This window comes from Mizuhopecten yessoensis, unplaced genomic scaffold (genome assembly GCF_002113885.1).
Source record: "Mizuhopecten yessoensis strain PY_sf001 unplaced genomic scaffold, ASM211388v2 scaffold8765, whole genome shotgun sequence".
NCBI classification, from domain to species: Eukaryota; Metazoa; Mollusca; class Bivalvia; order Pectinida; family Pectinidae; genus Mizuhopecten; species Mizuhopecten yessoensis.
The window spans coordinates 319,562-338,555 of NW_018407710.1; the positions used below are offsets into that span (position 1 = coordinate 319,562).

General features: G+C 34.5%; 1 protein-coding gene across 1 annotated transcript; it reads left to right on the forward strand.

Annotated features, from left to right (window-relative positions):
• The first annotated feature begins 2,042 nt into the window (after positions 1-2,042).
• LOC110456501 (carbohydrate sulfotransferase 15-like) lies at positions 2,043-15,667 on the forward strand. Its single transcript, XM_021507290.1, has 6 exons — positions 2,043-2,211; positions 9,150-9,242; positions 9,558-9,714; positions 11,610-11,745; positions 13,632-13,794; positions 15,473-15,667. Exons 1-6 carry the CDS (start codon positions 2,091-2,093, stop codon positions 15,655-15,657), a joined length of 855 nt encoding a protein of 284 aa, XP_021362965.1. The 5' UTR covers positions 2,043-2,090; the 3' UTR covers positions 15,658-15,667.
• The last annotated feature ends 3,327 nt before the right edge of the window (positions 15,668-18,994 follow it).

The following is an 18,994-nucleotide window of genomic DNA, read 5'->3' on the forward strand; positions in this document are numbered from 1 at the left end:
ACTGACCAAACATTCGAAATAAAGGAAGATATTATACTTTTTGGCAAAACTTCTGAATTCCAAAAATCCATTCCAACTAAAATCATCATGATTCATGCTAAATTCTTCATCTACTTTAGCTCCAGAAAGGTTTACTGTGTATATTTATGTTTAATAATCCCTATCTTTTAGTGCTGTATTAAATGTGTATTACAATTATATGTAGGAATAGAAACTTTTTATCCATCTATCATATCTACAAAATCAGTTGACATTCTTAGTTGAAACAGGCTATAGCTAAACTTCAAAGGATTTCCTATATAAACACCTTCCTTTCAATTGTCCAGAGTTGGTGTTCAGGGAATGAGCCGATGTATGTAATACATGTAATTAACGTGTTGTTCAATTTTAATTAATTTTTCAGTATAATTAGGTTATTCAACTGTAATTGAAATATCAGTTCAACTAGTATTAAATTAAATACTTCACGATCAGCTTGTTAATATTATCAAAAATATAAAACTTACGTAAATTAAAAAGTTAACAACGTATATATTTAGTATAATACTATGTGTGTTTGAGTTCCAACAGGTAGGTTTTACAGGTAGATTCACCTGTTGGATCTCAGACACTTTTTAGAAAAAGACTATAACCCTTATCAAAACAAGTTGCCCTACAGGTAAATTAAAAATGTTGGCACTCAGAGATTCAAGTTCAAGTTCTTTATTAGGCCTTGAGCAATTTTGCTCATCAGCCAATCAATCAAATTACATGATATGTCATGGCGTACAATCAGTGCAAAGAAAATGCTGTATAAAAAGCACAGGTACATATAATCATAAGATCATGTAAGTAATGTATTTTATATCATTACAACTGTACAAATAATTACTTCTTGATTGGTTTCTTGATCTCAAATCGAAATGTTTTGCTTCAAAAATAAACCTACATACATTATTCAATTCCTTATTGTTCTGTACACTTAATAACTGAGTTAACTTGAAGTCAGATGGCCTACACCAGTAGTACCTTTTAATGAATTTAACTCTTAATATTTGATATAAAGGACATATAAGTAAAAAAAGAAATTCATCCTTTATCACATCTAATAAACAATGAGTTCATAACCTCTGAGGTCTTTCTATGCTATTATAACGTCCTGCCTCTATAGACAAGCAATGAGAGGACATTCGTAATTCTTGATTTTTTTATATGTATTTTTTTAGGTAAAAATCATCAACAATGTGTCTGTATAAAAAGCATTTTGGACTAATATTCAAAAAACTTAAAACGTTTTTGATGTTGAGCGCGGCTGTAAGACATCATTTTTAGCCAGACAACAATCTAAACGACTGACTCGTTAATATGATTGGTCGTTGCTCGTCACTGTCAGCCAATCAGTTTGTTCGACATCAGACAACCGTCAAAACTATTGATTACGGAATATTCTTAAATTTTTGACTGGAATACTTTGTTTTCATTTTAACTTTCTTGGGAATATACATAGAGATCCGGGTAGCATTGTATCAACTCGGTGCATTACAGTCTGCGGTTAAAGACGCACGCTAAGTAGTGATAAAGAATACTTAACTTTGAGTTTCTATTTAATAACTTTTACCACTTGATTTTAGCAGTTGAAGACATGATGTCAATAAAATATTAAAACTTTCCTTTTTGCTGTATAATGTGATTGTTTTTGTTCGGGATTAAGGATCCCTGTACTACTGTTAGCAATTCAATAGATATACTACACCCCTTGATTAAATTAATATACTAATACGACTTACACGTTTCAAAGACAACTGAACGTCATCGTTTAAACTTTTCCTATGTTCATATTCTGTCCAAATTAACATTTTGCTCAAACTTTGATATACTCGTTTCTTTATCTTATCATTTCATTAATTATCAATTAATTTTGTTTTTTTTATTTGTTTTAGGATCCGCCGAACTTCCTGACTGAATTTAAGAACCCATGTTGGTATGAAAAGATAAATCTTACAGATGTTCAACAGGAAAAAATACAAAACACCTGTTTTAATAATCTTGGTAAAGACAACCAAATATGCAAAATCATTTCCAAGCAAAGGCTTCCCTGTCTGCCATACTTCATGTTGATTGGTACGCCTAAATCTGGGAGTACTGATCTATATAAACGGATCATAGATCATCCGGATGTGCTTAGTTGCGCAGCGAAAGAACCTCATTGGTGGGCAAGGCAACAACACAGCAGTAAGTAGCAAGATAACATTACAGTAAGTAACAGGATCACACTACAGTAAGTAACAGGATCACACTAGAGTAAGTAACAGGATAACACTACAGTAAGTAACAAGATAATACTACAGTAAGTAACAAGATCACGCTAGTATAAGTAACAAGATCAGACTACAGTAAGTAACAGGATAACACCACAGCAAGTAACAAAAAAACACTACAGTAAGTAACAAGATAACACTACAGTAAGTAACAGGATAACACTACAGTAAGTAACAAGATAACACTACAGTAATTAACAAGATAACACTACAGTAAATAACAAAATAACATTACAATAAGTAACAAGATAACATTACAATAAGTAACAAGATACCACTACAGTAAGTAAGATGATAACAGGATAACACTACAGTAAGTAACAGGATAACACTACAATAAGTAACATGATAAAACTACAGTAAGTAACAAGATAACACTACAGTAAGTAACAGGATAACACTACAATAAGTAACATGATAAAACTACAGTAAGTAACAAGATAACACTACAGTAAGTAACAAAATAACATTACAATAAGTAACAAGATACCACTACAGTAAGTAAGAGGATAACAGGATAACACTACAGTAAATAACAGGATAACACTACAGTAAGTAACAAGATAAAACTACAGTGAGTAACAGGATAACACTACAGTAAGTAACAAAGATAACATTACAATAAGTAAAAAGATAACACTACAGTAAGTAACAAGATAAAACTACAGTAAGTACCAGGATAACACTACAGTAAGTAGCAAGATAACATTACAATAAGTAAGAGGATAATACTACAGTAAGTAACAGGATGACACTGCAGTAACTAACGGGATAACACTACAGTAAGTAACAAAATAACATTACAGTAAGTAACAGGATAACACTACAGTAAGAGGATAATACTACAGTAAGTAACAGGATAACACTACAGTAAGTAGCAAGATAACACTACAGTAAGTAGCAAGATAACACTACAGTAAGTATCAATATAACATTACAGTAAGTAACAGGATAACACTACAATAACTAACAATATAACACTATAGTAAGTAACAAGAAAACACTACAGTAAGAAACAAGATAACACTACAGTAAGTAACAAGGGAACACTTCAGTAAGTAAGAGGATAACAGGATAACACTACAGTAAATAAAAGGATAACATTACAATTAGTAACAAGATTACATTACAGTAAGTAACAGGATAACACTACAATAAGTAACAAAAGAACATTACAGTAAGTAGCAAGATAACACTACAGTAAGTAACAAGATAACACTTCAGTAAGTAAGAGAATAACAGGATAACACTACAGGAAATAACAGGATAACTGGATAACACTACAGTAAATAACAGGATTACACTACCATAAGTAACAGGATAACTCTACAATAAGTAACAAAATAACACTACAGTAAATAACAGGATAACAGGATAACACAACAGTAAATATCAATATAACATTACAGTAAATAACAAAATAACATTACAATAAGTAACAAGATAACACTACAGTAAAAAACAAGATAACACTACAATAAGTAACAAGATAACATTACAGTAAGTAACAAGGTAACACTACAGTAAGTAACAAGATAACACTACAGTAAGTAACAAGGTAACACTACATTAAGTAAAAAGATAACACTACAGAAAGTAACAAGATAACACTACTGTAAGTAACAAGATAACACCACAGTAAGTAACAGGATAACACTACAATAAGTAACAAGATAACACTACAGTAAGTAACAAGATAACACTACATTAAGTAACAGGATAACACTACATTAACTAACAAAATAACATTACAATAAGTAACAAAATAACATTACAATAAGTAACAAGATAACACTTCAGTAAGAAAGAGAATAACAGGATAACACTACAGGAAATAACAGGATAACACTATCGTTAGTAACAAGATGACAATACAATAATATCAAGATAACACTAGAGTAAATAACAGGATAACAATACAGTAAGTAGCAAGATAACATTACAATAAGTAACAGGATAACACTACAGTAAGTAACAAGATGACACTACAATAAGTAACAAGATAACACTACAGTAAATAACAGGATAACACTACAGTAAATAACAAAATAACATTACAATAAGTAACAAGATAACACTTCAGTAAGAAAGAGAATAACAGGATAACACTACAGGAAATAGCAGGATAACACTACCGTTAGTAACAAGATGACAATACAATAATATCAAGATAACACTAGAGTAAATAACAGGATAACAATACAGTAAGTAGCAAGATAACACTGCAGTAAGTAACAAGATAACACTTCAGTAAGTAAGAGAATAACAGGATAACACTACAGGAAATAACAGGATAACACTACCGTAAGTAACAAGATAACACTATAGTAGGTATCAATATAAAATTACAGTAAGTAACAAGATAACACTACAGTAAGTATCAATATAACATTACAGTTATTAACATAATAACATTACAGTAAGTAAGAGGATGACACTACAGTAAGTAACAGGATAACATTACAGTAATAAACAAGATAACATTACAGTAAGTATCAGGATAACTGGATAAAACTACAGTAAATAACAGGATTACACTACCATAAGTAACAGGATAACACTACAATAAGTAACAAAATAACACTACAGTAAATAACAGGATAACACTACATTAACTAACAAAATAACATTACAATAAGTAACAAGATACCACTGCAGTAAGTAAGAGGATGACAGGATAACACTACAGTAAATAACAGGATAACACTACATTAACTCACAAAATAACATTACAATAAGTAACAAGATAACACTACCGTAAATAACAGGATAACACTACAGTAAATTACAAAATAACATTACAATAAGTAACAGGATGACACTACAGTTAATAACAGGATAACATTACAGTAATAAACAAGATAACCTTACAGTAAGTATCAGGATAACTGGATAAAACTACAGAAAATAACAGGATTACACTACCATAAGTAACAGGATAACACTACAATCAGTAACAAAATAACACTACAGTAAATAACAGGATAATACTACAGTAAGTAACATGATGACACTACAATAAGTAACAAGATAACACTACAATAAGTTACAAGATAACACTACAGTAAGTAACAAGGTAACATTATAGTAAGTAACAAGATAACACTACAGGAAGGAACAGGACAACACTACAGCAAGAAACAGGATAACTGGATAACACTACAGTAAATATCAGGATAACACTACAGTAAGTAACAAGTTGACACTACAATAAGTAACAAGATAACATTACAGTAAGTAACAAGGTAACACTACAGTAAATAACAAGATAACACTACAGTAAGTATCAATATAACATTACAGTTATTAACATAATAACATTACAGTAAGTAAGAGGATGACACTACAGTAAGTAACAGGATAACTGGATAAACAATTAGTAACAAGATTACATTACAGTAAGTAACAGGATAACACTACATTAACTAACAAAATAACATTGCAGTAAATAACAGGATAACACTACATTAACTAACAAAATAACATTACAATAAGTAACAAGATAACAATACAGTAAGTAACAGGATAACACTACATTAACTAACAAAATAACATTGCAGTAAATAACAGGATAACACTACATTAACTCACAAAATAACATTACAATAAGTAACAGGATGACACTACAGTAAGTAACAAGATAACCCTACAGTAAGTAACAAGATAACATTACAGTAAGTAACAACAAGATGACACTACAATAAGTAACAGTAAATAACAGGATTACACTACCATAAGTAACAGGATAACACTACAATAAGTAACAAAATACCACTACAGTAAATAACAGGATAACACTACCAGTAAGTATCAATATAACATTACAGTTATTAACATAATAACATTACAGTAAGTAAGAGGATGACACTACAGTAAGTAACAGGATAACACTACATTAACTAACAAAATAACATTGCAGTAAATAACAGGATAACACTACATTAACTCACAAAATAACATTACAATAAGTAACAGGATGACACTACAGTTAATAACAGGATAACATTACAGTAAGTAACAGGATAACACTACATTAACTAACAAAATAACATTGCAGTAAATAACAGGATAACACTACATTAACTAACAAAATAACATTACAATAAGTACCAAGATAACACTACTGTAAGTAACAAGATAAAACTACAGTAAGTAACAGGATAACACTACAATATAACATTACAGTAAATAACAAAATAACATTACAATAAGTAACAGGATGACACTACAGTTAGTAACAGGATAACATTACAGTAAGTAACAGGATAAATGGATAACACTACAGTAAATAACAGGATAACACTACAGTAAGTAACAAGATAACACTACAGTAAGTAACAAGGTAACACTACAGTAAGTAAAAAGATAACACTACAGTAAGTAACAAGATAACACTACGGTAAGTAACAAGGTAACACTACAGTAAGTAAAAAGATAACACTACAGTAAGTAACAAGGTAACACTACAGTAAGTAAAAAGATAACACTACAGTAATTAACAAGATAACACTACAATAAGTTACAAGATAACACTACAGTAAGTAACAAGGTAACACTACAGTAAGTAAAAAGATAACACTACAGTAAGTAACAAGATAACACTACAATAAGTTACAAGATAACACTACAGTAAGTAACAGGATAACACTACATTAACTAACAAAATAACATTACAATAAGTAACAAGATAACACTACAGTAAGTAACAGGATACTACAATAAGTAACAAGATAACACAACAGTAAATAACCGGATAACACTACAGTAAGTAACAGGATAACTGGATAACACTACAGTAAATATCAGGATAACACTACAGTAAGTAACAAGATAACACTACAATAAGTAACAAGATAACACTACAGTAAATAACCGGATAACACTACAGTAAGTAACAGGATAACACTACAGTAAGTAACAAGATAATATTACAGTAAGTAACAGTATAACATAACATTAAGTAACAAGATATCAGGATAACACTACACAAGGTAACACTACAGTAAGTAACAGGATAACACTACAGTAAGTAACAAGATAACACTACAGTAAGTAACAAGATAACATTACAGTAAGTAACAAGGTAACATTATAGTAAGTAACAAGATAACACTACAGTAAGTAACAAGATAACACTACAGTAAGTAACAAGGTAACATTACAGTAAGTAACAAGGTAACACTACAGTAAGTAACAGGATAACACTACAGTAAGTAACAAGATAACAGGATAACACTACAGTAAGTAACAAGATAACACTACAGTAAGTAACAAGATAACACTACAGTACGTATTTTTTGTTTTTACAGATTTTGAGAAAAAATATGATTTGCATAAGAGTGAGAGGTTAAATTGGGATCGTTAACTCTTGTATGGGTATCACATGTAACGAAAGTGGAAAATCACGACCCATCTAGCCTCTTGTGGCCATACGGTTAAGCTCGTTATGGAATTCTTCTTGCGTCTTCTGACTCAGTGCACACCGAAAACTGTTTTTCCCCATCCTTTTGTTCTACTTTTGGTTGCAATCGTAAGTAGGTATATATTAGTTAGTGCGTCGTCTACTGTATATAAACACGTACACTGTACATCCTAGGAAATAGCCGGACTCGTGCTTGGAATTGAAGAAAGTAACAGAAATCCTAACATTTTCGAATGCATGACATCTTTCATAACAATATAGCAACATATTTTTTAAGGGGTTCTATTCCATACGAAGACATAAAACACGGATCATATTGACGAGCAACCTCCCGTTTAGTGATCCGCACTCTCATGTTACCAATGTTGTAGGAACACAAACATGGAAACTCTGCAGTTTATGTCCTTGGTTTACACATATGATATGAATTGTTCTAACACATGAGATAACCCTGCCAGAAGTCTCATAAAAAACGTGTTAGCCCTGATCAGTTTGAGTTCGCTTTACTGATAGGACAAGGGAGGTAACTTGTACTGGCATACATCGACAATTATATTTCGATGCAACACGCAAGCGCTGTCAGTTTGAGTTTAAGTGGCAGCTGTTAATCCTGATGTTTATCACAAGCCACCTCCAACCCCTTTCTCCTTTTTCTTAAATTTAATAGAAAATTATTGTCCATTTTAAATTGATACAATTGTACAATACTTGATGATATTTTGTTTTATGCCGTCATGACATATATGTTAGATATTAAATATTACATTAAATAAATGAAGCGCAAGTTGATCCACATCTTTGTATAAATGGGTTCTAATTATTTTGTTTCATCGTATGTAGCAGAAACATTTGTACAAGTGTGTACAATAAGTAAAAAGACGATTTTTTATACCGTCATTTATTCTTTAAATAAATGATATGTTTCACTTTCAATCTTTGGTTTTCTGCTATTTTTAATTTGATACAAACAGAGCACCTCCTTATATGTTTTGATGCAGAGCTAAAACTCATCTAAGGGCCGTAACTCTTGTAACCTTACTATGTAATATGATAATTACCAGTATTCCGAGATAGAAATGTCGTTACTCCGAGTTAGCTTTGTTGTTGTTACGACAGACCTTCAGTGTGACCTTCACCGTGCTCCGTAGTAACGAGTCCATGAACAACTGGAAAATGAAAAGTATGTTACCATGGTAACAGTATGTGTGATATGACATTTTTGGGGGTATTTTCTCTATTCGTTGTTTTGTATCGAGACACATTATCGTGTTTAGCTTCAAGTTTCCACGATGAATTGTCGACTTAACCACACAGTACTTTGTTTGACGCTGTATAAGCGTAACCAAAAACTGTCATGCGTAACAATGATATCTGTTTATAGAACATATATTAACATATAATTACCTCGTCTTGGCCTTCTTCTTTTTCAGAAAAAACGTTTACGAAGTATATAGATCGTTTTTCTAAGTGTGCTGGCACTCTGCAGTTTTCTAGAGATGACAAGAAATCCACCCTCATAACAGGTAGGGTTTCCCGCCCTTTTTGTTAATATATATTTACATGCTCTGAGTCGAACAGAATAGCAAACATTCAGTATCTAGCAGAAATTTACCTGTACAATGTTATGATAATGACATCACAATTGCAATGACGTCATAATCAGCACGTCATATATATGGTTTAATGTTTACCTCATTATGGAATTGCCACTATATATATAACAAATATCCTATAAAAAATCAGGACGACATGTACTGAATTAACGAAAAATAAAGTTTTCACTAGACATTCGACAATTCTAACAAATACACAGAGTAAGAAAGCAAACCGATATTTAGGTGAGGGAAGCCAGTCGACCTTCTGGGATAACACCTGGTGGTGGCGCTACCCCGAAAACCGTAACGACGAGGAGCCGGGAATAGTAACAGCCAATTTCATACGCCACATCCTGCCGGAAGTGAAGTTGTTGGTTATTCTTCGAAACCCAGTCGATCGGTTAGTTTTTATGTTGTTTAAGATTAACATGTATCTAACCATAATGAATCAAATGATTATTTTGAGGGTGTTTTATAAGTTATTATACAATTTACAAATGCATCAGCTCATCTTTTATTTATAAGGGCATTCATGACGCCATCCCAACCCGGTCGATTACAGGTACAGGTTACAACGTATAAATGATGTTCAAGTTACCTACTGAGGAATGAGAACAATAAACATGACGCTTTTATCCTGCGGACTAACTACTATCGTCCAGTAGGGTGCAGACGATTGTAGGAACTACCTCCCCTTACCCATCAAAATAATACGCGCGCGTGATACGGGGCTATCACACACACACAAGTTATGAAAGAAAATGCAATTCTGGTCATGTGTAAAGATAGGGAGAGGGAAACGCAGACTGTAGCCAATCTCCGAACGGTAAATCTCAGTGCAACCACCTCTTTGATGTTCAGAATGATTCTATGTTTGCTACAAACAGAACACAATACATCTCCAGCACACACACAGGCATACACACATAGGGAGATATTAGCGCCTCTGCGAATTCATCAATATTGTATTGGTTCATATATCTGCTAATTGTATTGACTGTATAAAATTGAATATCTATGTAGTGTAAAGCGCTTTAGGGTGGCTTATGTTAGCTAGATAGGGCGCTATATCAAATGTTGTATATTTATTTATTGATTTTATTTTACGTGACAAAAGTCGTTTCCCCGCAGCGCAGGGGTTGACTTGACCCAATGTGTATACACTCTGTAGTTTAGACCAAATTCAAAATGTACTATAGGGTTGAGGGTAATTATACTATTTTCTTTGATCATTGTCAGAGTCAGTCGTGTCGTTTCATGGGCTCGTCATGACAAGGGGACCGATTGTCGGTGAATTAAAAAATATCTTTTGATTCGATGAATACTTTTGGGGGTCATCTGTTCACTTATAAGTTATTGTAAATAACATACACTTGTATTATTTTAATTCAATATTTTCTCATTGTATTTGTGAAAAATATATACATTGTAATTACAAGTGTTAAGGGATTTGAATGCTTAAAACCAGTTTAATAGAATATAAAATGCAATAACGATACATGTACCTTAAACATGTTTTATGCATTTCGCAAATTCTTGTTACTTGTATTGCATTGAAATACTCCAGAGGTTAGGCTTAATGTTCGCTCTTTGCACCAACCCTTTTCACGTCCGATCGGGGATTTGAGCCCTGGCCGCCTTGGTGAAAGGTAAGTGTGCTATCTACTGCGACATGGCATCCATCCTCGATATCTAGGGGTTACCCTCACTTTCGCACTCTACACCCTTGGATTATGTCATAGCAAAATCGAAGGCTCAGTGTGAAGCACCTTGAAGATAAGACGAGGAGACTAATTTGATCCTTTAATATACATCAAAAGTATCTCGCGGTCACGTAACGGTACCAATTGACAGGCTTTGAAGTCGGGCGTCTCTCTTTTGTAATCTTTTACCCGAGACCAATCAAACTGATATCTTCTTGCCTTCAATTTTGCTATGACAGATTCCAGGGGTGCAGAGAGCGAAAGTGAGCGTAACCTCTGGATATCGAGGATGCATGGCACATGACCAACCAATATTGGCTACTACAGACAATATAATTTAAACATGTATTTCCTGTAAATTGTACCAGCATACTTCGAGTAACAAGTTAAGCGCCAACCACGAAGACTGATAGTCCACTAAGAGATTCGTAAACATTTTAACGTAAGAGTCTCACTAGGAATTTAAGAAAGGAGACACCTATTTGTGTTCGTAAGTAAATGCCAAAAGCCGTGATATGTACTGTACCCTATGGCCATGCTTTCTCTCCGTGCTGTAGTAAATCATTATGTGTATCTTTATCTTTTCATGTAGGTTGTACTCGGGATATCTATTCTTCAAAAAACATACCCATGTATCTGCTGAAGATTTCCACAGAAGAGCAACAAACGAAGTGACGAAATTCAACAAGTGTTTGACAGAGCATAGCCTTCGGCACTGTGCCTACACGGTAACGTTTAAACAACATCCGGCACTGTGCCTACACGGTAACGTTTAAACAACATTCGGCACTGTGCCTACACGGTAACGTTTAAACAACATTCGGTACTGTGCCTACATGGTAAAGTGTGAACAACATTTTGCACTGTGCCTACACGGTTAAGTGTGAACAACATTTGGGACTGTGCTTACAGGATAAAGTTAACACAGCATTCGGCACTACGACTACAGGGTAAAGTTAACACAACATTCGGCACTATGACTACAGGGTAAAGTTACCACAACTTTCGGCACTGTGCCTACACGGTAACGTTTAAACAGCATTCGGCACTGTGCCTACGTGGTAACGTTTAAACAACATTCGGCACTGTGCCTACACGGTAACGTTTAAACAACATTCGGCACTGTGCCTACATGGTAAAGTGTGAACAACATTTTGCACTGTGCCTACACGGTTAAGTGTGAACAACATTTGGGACTGTGCTTACAGGATAAAGTTAACACAGCATTCGGCACTACGACTACAGGGTAAAGTTAACACAACATTCGGCGCTATGACTACAGGGTAAAGTTACCACAACTTTCGGCACTGCGCCTACACGGTAACGTTTAAACAGCATTCTGCACTGTGACTACACGGTAACGTTTAAACAACATCCGGCACTGTGCCTACAAGGTTACGTTTAAACAACACTCGGCACTGTGCCTACACGGTAAAGTGTAAACAACATTCGGCACTGTGCCTACAGGGTAAAGTTTAAACAACATTCGGCACTGTGCCTACATGGTAAAGTGTAAACAACATTCGGCACTGTGCCTACATGGTAAAGTGTGAACAACATTTTGCACTGTGCCTACACGGTAAAGTTACCACAACATTTGGGACTGTGCTTACAGGGTAAAGTTAACACAACATTCGGCACTACGACTACAGGGTAAAGTTAACACAACATTCGGCACTACGACTACAGGGTAAAGTTAACACAACATTCGGCACTACGACTACAGGGTAAAGTTAACACAACATTCGGTACTATGACTACAGGGTAAAGTTAACACAACATTCGGTACTATGACTACAAGGTAAAGTTAACACAACATTCGGTACTATAACTACAGGGTAAAGTATACACAACTTTCGGCACTGCGACTACAGGGTAAAGTTAACACAACATTCGGCACTGTGACTACAAGGTAAAGTTAACACAACATTCGGCACTATGACTACAGGGTAAAGTTAACACAACATTCGGCACTACGACTACAAGGTAAAGTTAACACAACATTCGGTACTATGACTACAGGGTAAAGTTAACACAACATTCGGTACTATGACTACAAGGTAAAGTTAACACAACATTCGGTACTATAACTACAGGGTAAAGTATACACAACTTTCGGCACTGCGACTACAGGGTAAAGTTAACACAACATTCGGCACTGTGACTACAAGGTAAAGTTAACACAACATTCGGCACTATGACTACAAGGTAAAGTTAACACAACTTTCGGCACTACGACTACAAGGTAAAGTTAACACAACATTCGGTACTATGACTACAGGGTAAAATTAACACAATTTTCGGCACTGCGACTACAGGGTAAAGTTAACACAGCATTCGGTACTATGACTACAGGGTAAAGTTAACACAACTTTCGGCACTGCGACTACAAGGTAAAGTTAACACAACATTCGGCACTGTGACTACAAGGTAAAGTTAACACATCATTTCACATTGCGCACTGTCCCTAGATTTTTGTTTGTGCTAGTGTACATATGAGGGGTCCAATTTAAGTAGGGGTGACTAGTCTATTAGAAGCTATTGGTTTTTTTCTCATTAAAAATAATTTTGATTCATTATTATGATTGTTTTATATCTTTCTTTTTTATAACAGCCGACTGACCATGAGGTCCGACTACATGTAGGTTTATACGCTTTGTACCGGAAGGAATGGATCAACATTTTCGCTCGAGATCAAATTCTTGTTCTCCAGTTAGAAGATTATTCAGCGCACTCACAAAGGGCTATGTCGACAGTTTATAAATTTCTAAAATTACGTAAGTACTTACGCGGTATTGATTATTTTGCAAATGGCACCTAAATACATACGTTACACATAGAAACTCAAGATCTACACGTAACTAATGCGCAGCTGGGGGAAAAACAAGAGAATGCCGAAGTGACAACATAGCCGTAATTCTAACACAACATTGGTAAAACTAGAGCAAAATATAAACAAATCAAAGGTTTACATGGAGAGCCTTTAAAAGTACAATGAGAAAAGACCAGGTATTCCGGAAGGATAAGCTTGCGGGTAAGGATAAAACAATCTATCGGAACAGACTATATAAGTGACCATACTGTATCCACATTGTAAATGACTATATGATGACTTCTTATTGACAATGACGAAGTACATGTAGTAAAGACTTCATTTTGGTTATGTAAGCTGTACTCCATTCAATATCTTACTATTTTTGTAATTTTGTTGAAAATTAAGATTATAAGCCAAAACAAGTACTCGTATACTTAATTTTGATATAAAAACAATTGTCGTAAATTGGGAAAAAATCATCAACAAAAAGCCATATCTCAAAGTGAAAATCGTTCGCACTTGGCATTTGAATATTAAACGTGTCATTCGGAATGTTTTTAGGCCCGACGATTTCCGAATATTCTCCTGTCTAAGTCATGCTTCGTTCCTCTCCCATATCGTTAGTTTATTCTATACAAATTATTGTATTAATATCGCCAGTTCAATAAATGGATATCACCAATTAAGTTTGGTTTAATGACGTCACAAAATCTTCAAAATCACTGCAAGTATACCTTAAGAGAGTGTTGTTATTAATTAAAGGGATATCATTTATCCAGTTTGAAAAGGTAGCACGTCACCGTGACGTAAAGATAATCAGTATGGTAATTACATCAATAAATACCTCATAAAAGAGGATATAGTACTTTTAAGTAAAACAGGAAATAGTTTAACAAATAAAATAGGAAATAGTTCTTACAAGTAAAACAGGAAATAATTCTAACAATAATAAACGGCAGAGGTTTGATACATGTGGCTACAAGTGTTTTAATTGTTATGTAATTGTGAACCAGCATATAAGAAATTGCTTAAAAATTGAGAAAAAAATATACAAAATGTTAGAAACTTTGTACACGTACTGATCATTAAACGGGAGATCTAAAGCTAGCAATGGTTCGAACGCTGCTGTGATGCATCACGAGGTTTTGAAAAACAAAATGAAACTGTTACTGAGCTCATCGCCATTTTGAAGTGTAGATAACAAATGATATGATCAGAGTTGATTCGAATCTAAATCCTGATTTGATATTTATGTATTTTATTGTTACTTACACAAATGCCAGCGTGCAATGTTCAAGGCATATGACGCGATGAATCTCAAAACAGCTCCGATGAAAAATAATCATACTAATACATGTTTTGTGAAAAATGAAGTTTCCTTGTAGAGATCGAGGTGAGGTCAAGCACTGTTGATGTTTACATCACGTGATTCTGTGAAAGATACGGTCGAGTTTGTTGTTGTGCTGATGATGGATCAATCCTATTGATGGATTAAAATTACACAACATGCAATACACACATAAGTTTTATAATCTCCCTATTGCAATAAGGTATAATGCCATCTCTTGTGTGGTCACGTGATTGATGCCATTCCTGTTAATGTAACGGACGGACGTAATGCTCAGTAGTTTCTTTTACAGGTGATCTCTCAGATGAATATGGAATTAAAAGTGGACGTGCTAACACGAGAAAAAAGAAAACTCAACATGTCGGACAAATGCTGAACAAAACAAGAGAACTTCTGGACACGTTTTATAGTCCATTCAATAAGGCACTAGCTGAGCTGATGAATGAGCCACGCTTTCTGTGGCAATCGTTAACGTAGTGGCCGGTTCGTGGGGAGACATATTTACCTTGTAGGATATATCTCCATGCTTTAAGCTATATCTTAGTGTTAACTTATTAAAACAGTATATTTCTATAGTAAATCTACTGGAATGCAATATCTTAATGTGAACTTTCACTCGATTTTTCTGCTTTCAACTTAGAATATCTTTATATCAACTTAGTTCAAGTTATATATTAATGTTGGCGTAACTTGAAGCCACATCTTCATGTCAACTTTCACCCGATTTTTGCAGTCAACTTGTCCATCTAACAACTTATTTTGAAGTTACATGTATGTATTTTTTAATGTTGACGTAACTTGAAGCCACATCTGAATGTCAATTTTAAGACATATCATAGATTGAGGTAATAACTCTATATCAACTTGCATGTAACTTTAAGTCATATCTTGTGTCAACTTGGAGAGAATCTTATTTTATAAGATCGGGTTTGATGAGCTTTAGAACCAAAAGCTTGGTAGGACAAGACTAATCAACTACTTTCTATAGAGCATCAAAAGCTTGGTAGGACAAGACAAATCAACTACCTTCTATAGAGCATCAAAAGGCTGGAATAATCCTCCTGTTGGGATACAGCAATCCAATGTTGTAAACCACATCAATAAGGTTAGACGTCACTGTTTGGAAGTGTTGAAAGAAGAATTATTCGAAAATGAATTTGTGAGTTTTTAATTATGGCTGCAATATTGCCTAGATGAATTCTTAGTATTTTTTCATCATTACTGCGAGGTCAGAGCCTGTTCATGTCTTTTCATCTTAACACCTATACACCTATAAGGGACTTCATTATAATGGCAATGGCTTATTATCGATACGGAACTGACATCAAGTTTCCAAACGCCTGTATGTGGTATATATCAGCTGTTTTGACTGTGTTTGCCTTTACCTGAATAACTATTATTATCAACGTAAGGGTGTTTTTCCGGTATGGTTGAGTAAGCGAGTGGACATGCCTACAGGTGTCTCCGATTTTTTTGTGTGTTTTCTCCTCCTACCGATATATTTCAACTATAACAATTGTCATGAGAAGAGGAGTACGGTGGACACAATATCTGTACAGCTGAGGAGGTTTCCCGTCAACGTTTTTGAACTGGTTAGTGCATTTTTGCCATCACCTATATATACCTGCATACTGTATACGTGTCACCGCACGTGCGTCCATTATCGTCATCATGCCCACCACAAAATCAGCGAAAAAAAGTGAGTCAGCTTATAAGTGTGACGATATTTCAGACATTAGTGAATGCTTTAATCAATTGGAGAAAAGAATTTCAGGAGAAATAGCTTCATTAAAAACTGAAATGTCAAAAGTGAAAACGGACGTAATGGAGGTCAAAAACAGAGTCGGAGAAAATGAGGTCGCTTTGGACCACATGGAACAGGACATGGAAGATATCAAAAATCAAATTATACCTGAAATAAAACAACAGATAGCAACGGAAGAAAATGAAAGACTGAGTCTCGAACTATGGGGACGAAAATGGAACCTGGTAATTCGGGGAATTGAGGGGGAATCGAGGGAGGCGCCGCGGACATCACTTAAGCACGTGAGGGAATTTTTCAAAAAGACCCTAGACATCGATGATGATGTTACCAAGGACCTCCTATTTACGGCCGTACATAGGTTACCGAGCGGTCAACCCGGGAAGAAAAACATTATCGTGCGTTTTTCGGCCCTCATGGACAGAGACTTTGTCCTAGATAAGGCCATTAAAAAACTTAGACCAGGATCGGGTTTCGCTGTTGTGCCAGATTTACCACCATCGCTTGCCAAATTAAGACAAGACCTCCTGGGAAAAAGACGAAATTTACCAGAGGAAGAGAGGAAAAACACAAAACTGGTATACAAAAAATCCGCACCATTTTTGACACTTGAAAAGAAAAAACTCTAAATGTTTCTTAATGAACATCCTATAATTACATCATGCAACAAATGCATTGATACTCTGTATGTACACTGTGCAGTGAGACATGTGAATGTGATCGAATTATTTTACGTAAAAAAGTAACAGATTTAAATTAAATCAATTCTTATTTTGAAGGAATGTATGCACTATTGACTATATATAGATATACTAATGTTCTACATGGAGCACCCTACGACATAAATGAAATGTTTTCACTGTTAAATGTACGAATACAAAACTACGAAACAGTATCAGCAGCTCTGATTTGATACAAATTAAACCTGCCTATTGGAAAATGTCATGAAAAAAAAATGTTTTAAAAGTTTGATATATATATGAAAGGACTGCACGCATGCACAGCATTGGGAAGTACTACAGTATATATATGACATGTATAACTATGAAAGCACTGGCAATTGTTCCTGTCTAGAATGATTACTACAGTTTATTCCTATCCTCGAGTGTGTCGGACGTGTGCCATACGCACGTGCATTGTCCTCTAGGATACACAGTATGTATATATGGAGATATAACTGGTGAGTGTGTATTTTAAAACTTGTGTGTCTGTCTGACCCTACCCGAGGATACTTTTTTGGCCTATGTTGATAAATATGTTGAGTTGATCTATGTGATGTAGTAAAGAAAACTCGGGGAAAAAGTATTGTTAGCTCATCGGAAATCTTGGTCCATACATACATATATAATATAGAGAGATTCTACGTGGCACGTAACGTGCACGCCACGGGCCTCTATTTCAGGATGCTGGTGACTGATGTTTTTTTATAAATAAACACTCATACTGATAATATCCCCTCTATTTAGGCATCCTTTTTTAACCCATAAACATTATGAAATCTTCATGGTTCGCGAATTCTTAAACCGGAAATAGGATATATGATTTGCACATGCGCAGTCTAACAAATATGGCAGCCCCCATGCATCTCTTTATGAGCAACACAAGGCTCGTCGAATTGACGGTAAATAAAACAGTAATACACACATTAAGTCTTTTATTCTCGTACATTTTAATAGGTCAGTTGATAAGATACCGATAAAGTCCATTATGGCTAATCATTGCGCCCGCTTTATCACAAAATGCAACTATCTGTACTGTTACAGCAAGCATAACATTCCAATTCTCGCCAGAAATATCTTTTAGGGCTCAACAAAATGATATCAGACCATATGCATGTGGCAGAGACGATATTTGTGATATCTATATTTATAATATTACGGTATACGTATATACATATGTTCTGATATAGTAATAGCGATCTTCATATTGTGGTATAGTTATTTCCTTATTTTGGCCTCTTGGATTGGTTTGGTTATATATATTTTTATCATTGGTCAGTTTTGTAAGTTATCCCGTTGTCACCTCTTGGGTTAGCCCAATGGTCAAGGGTTT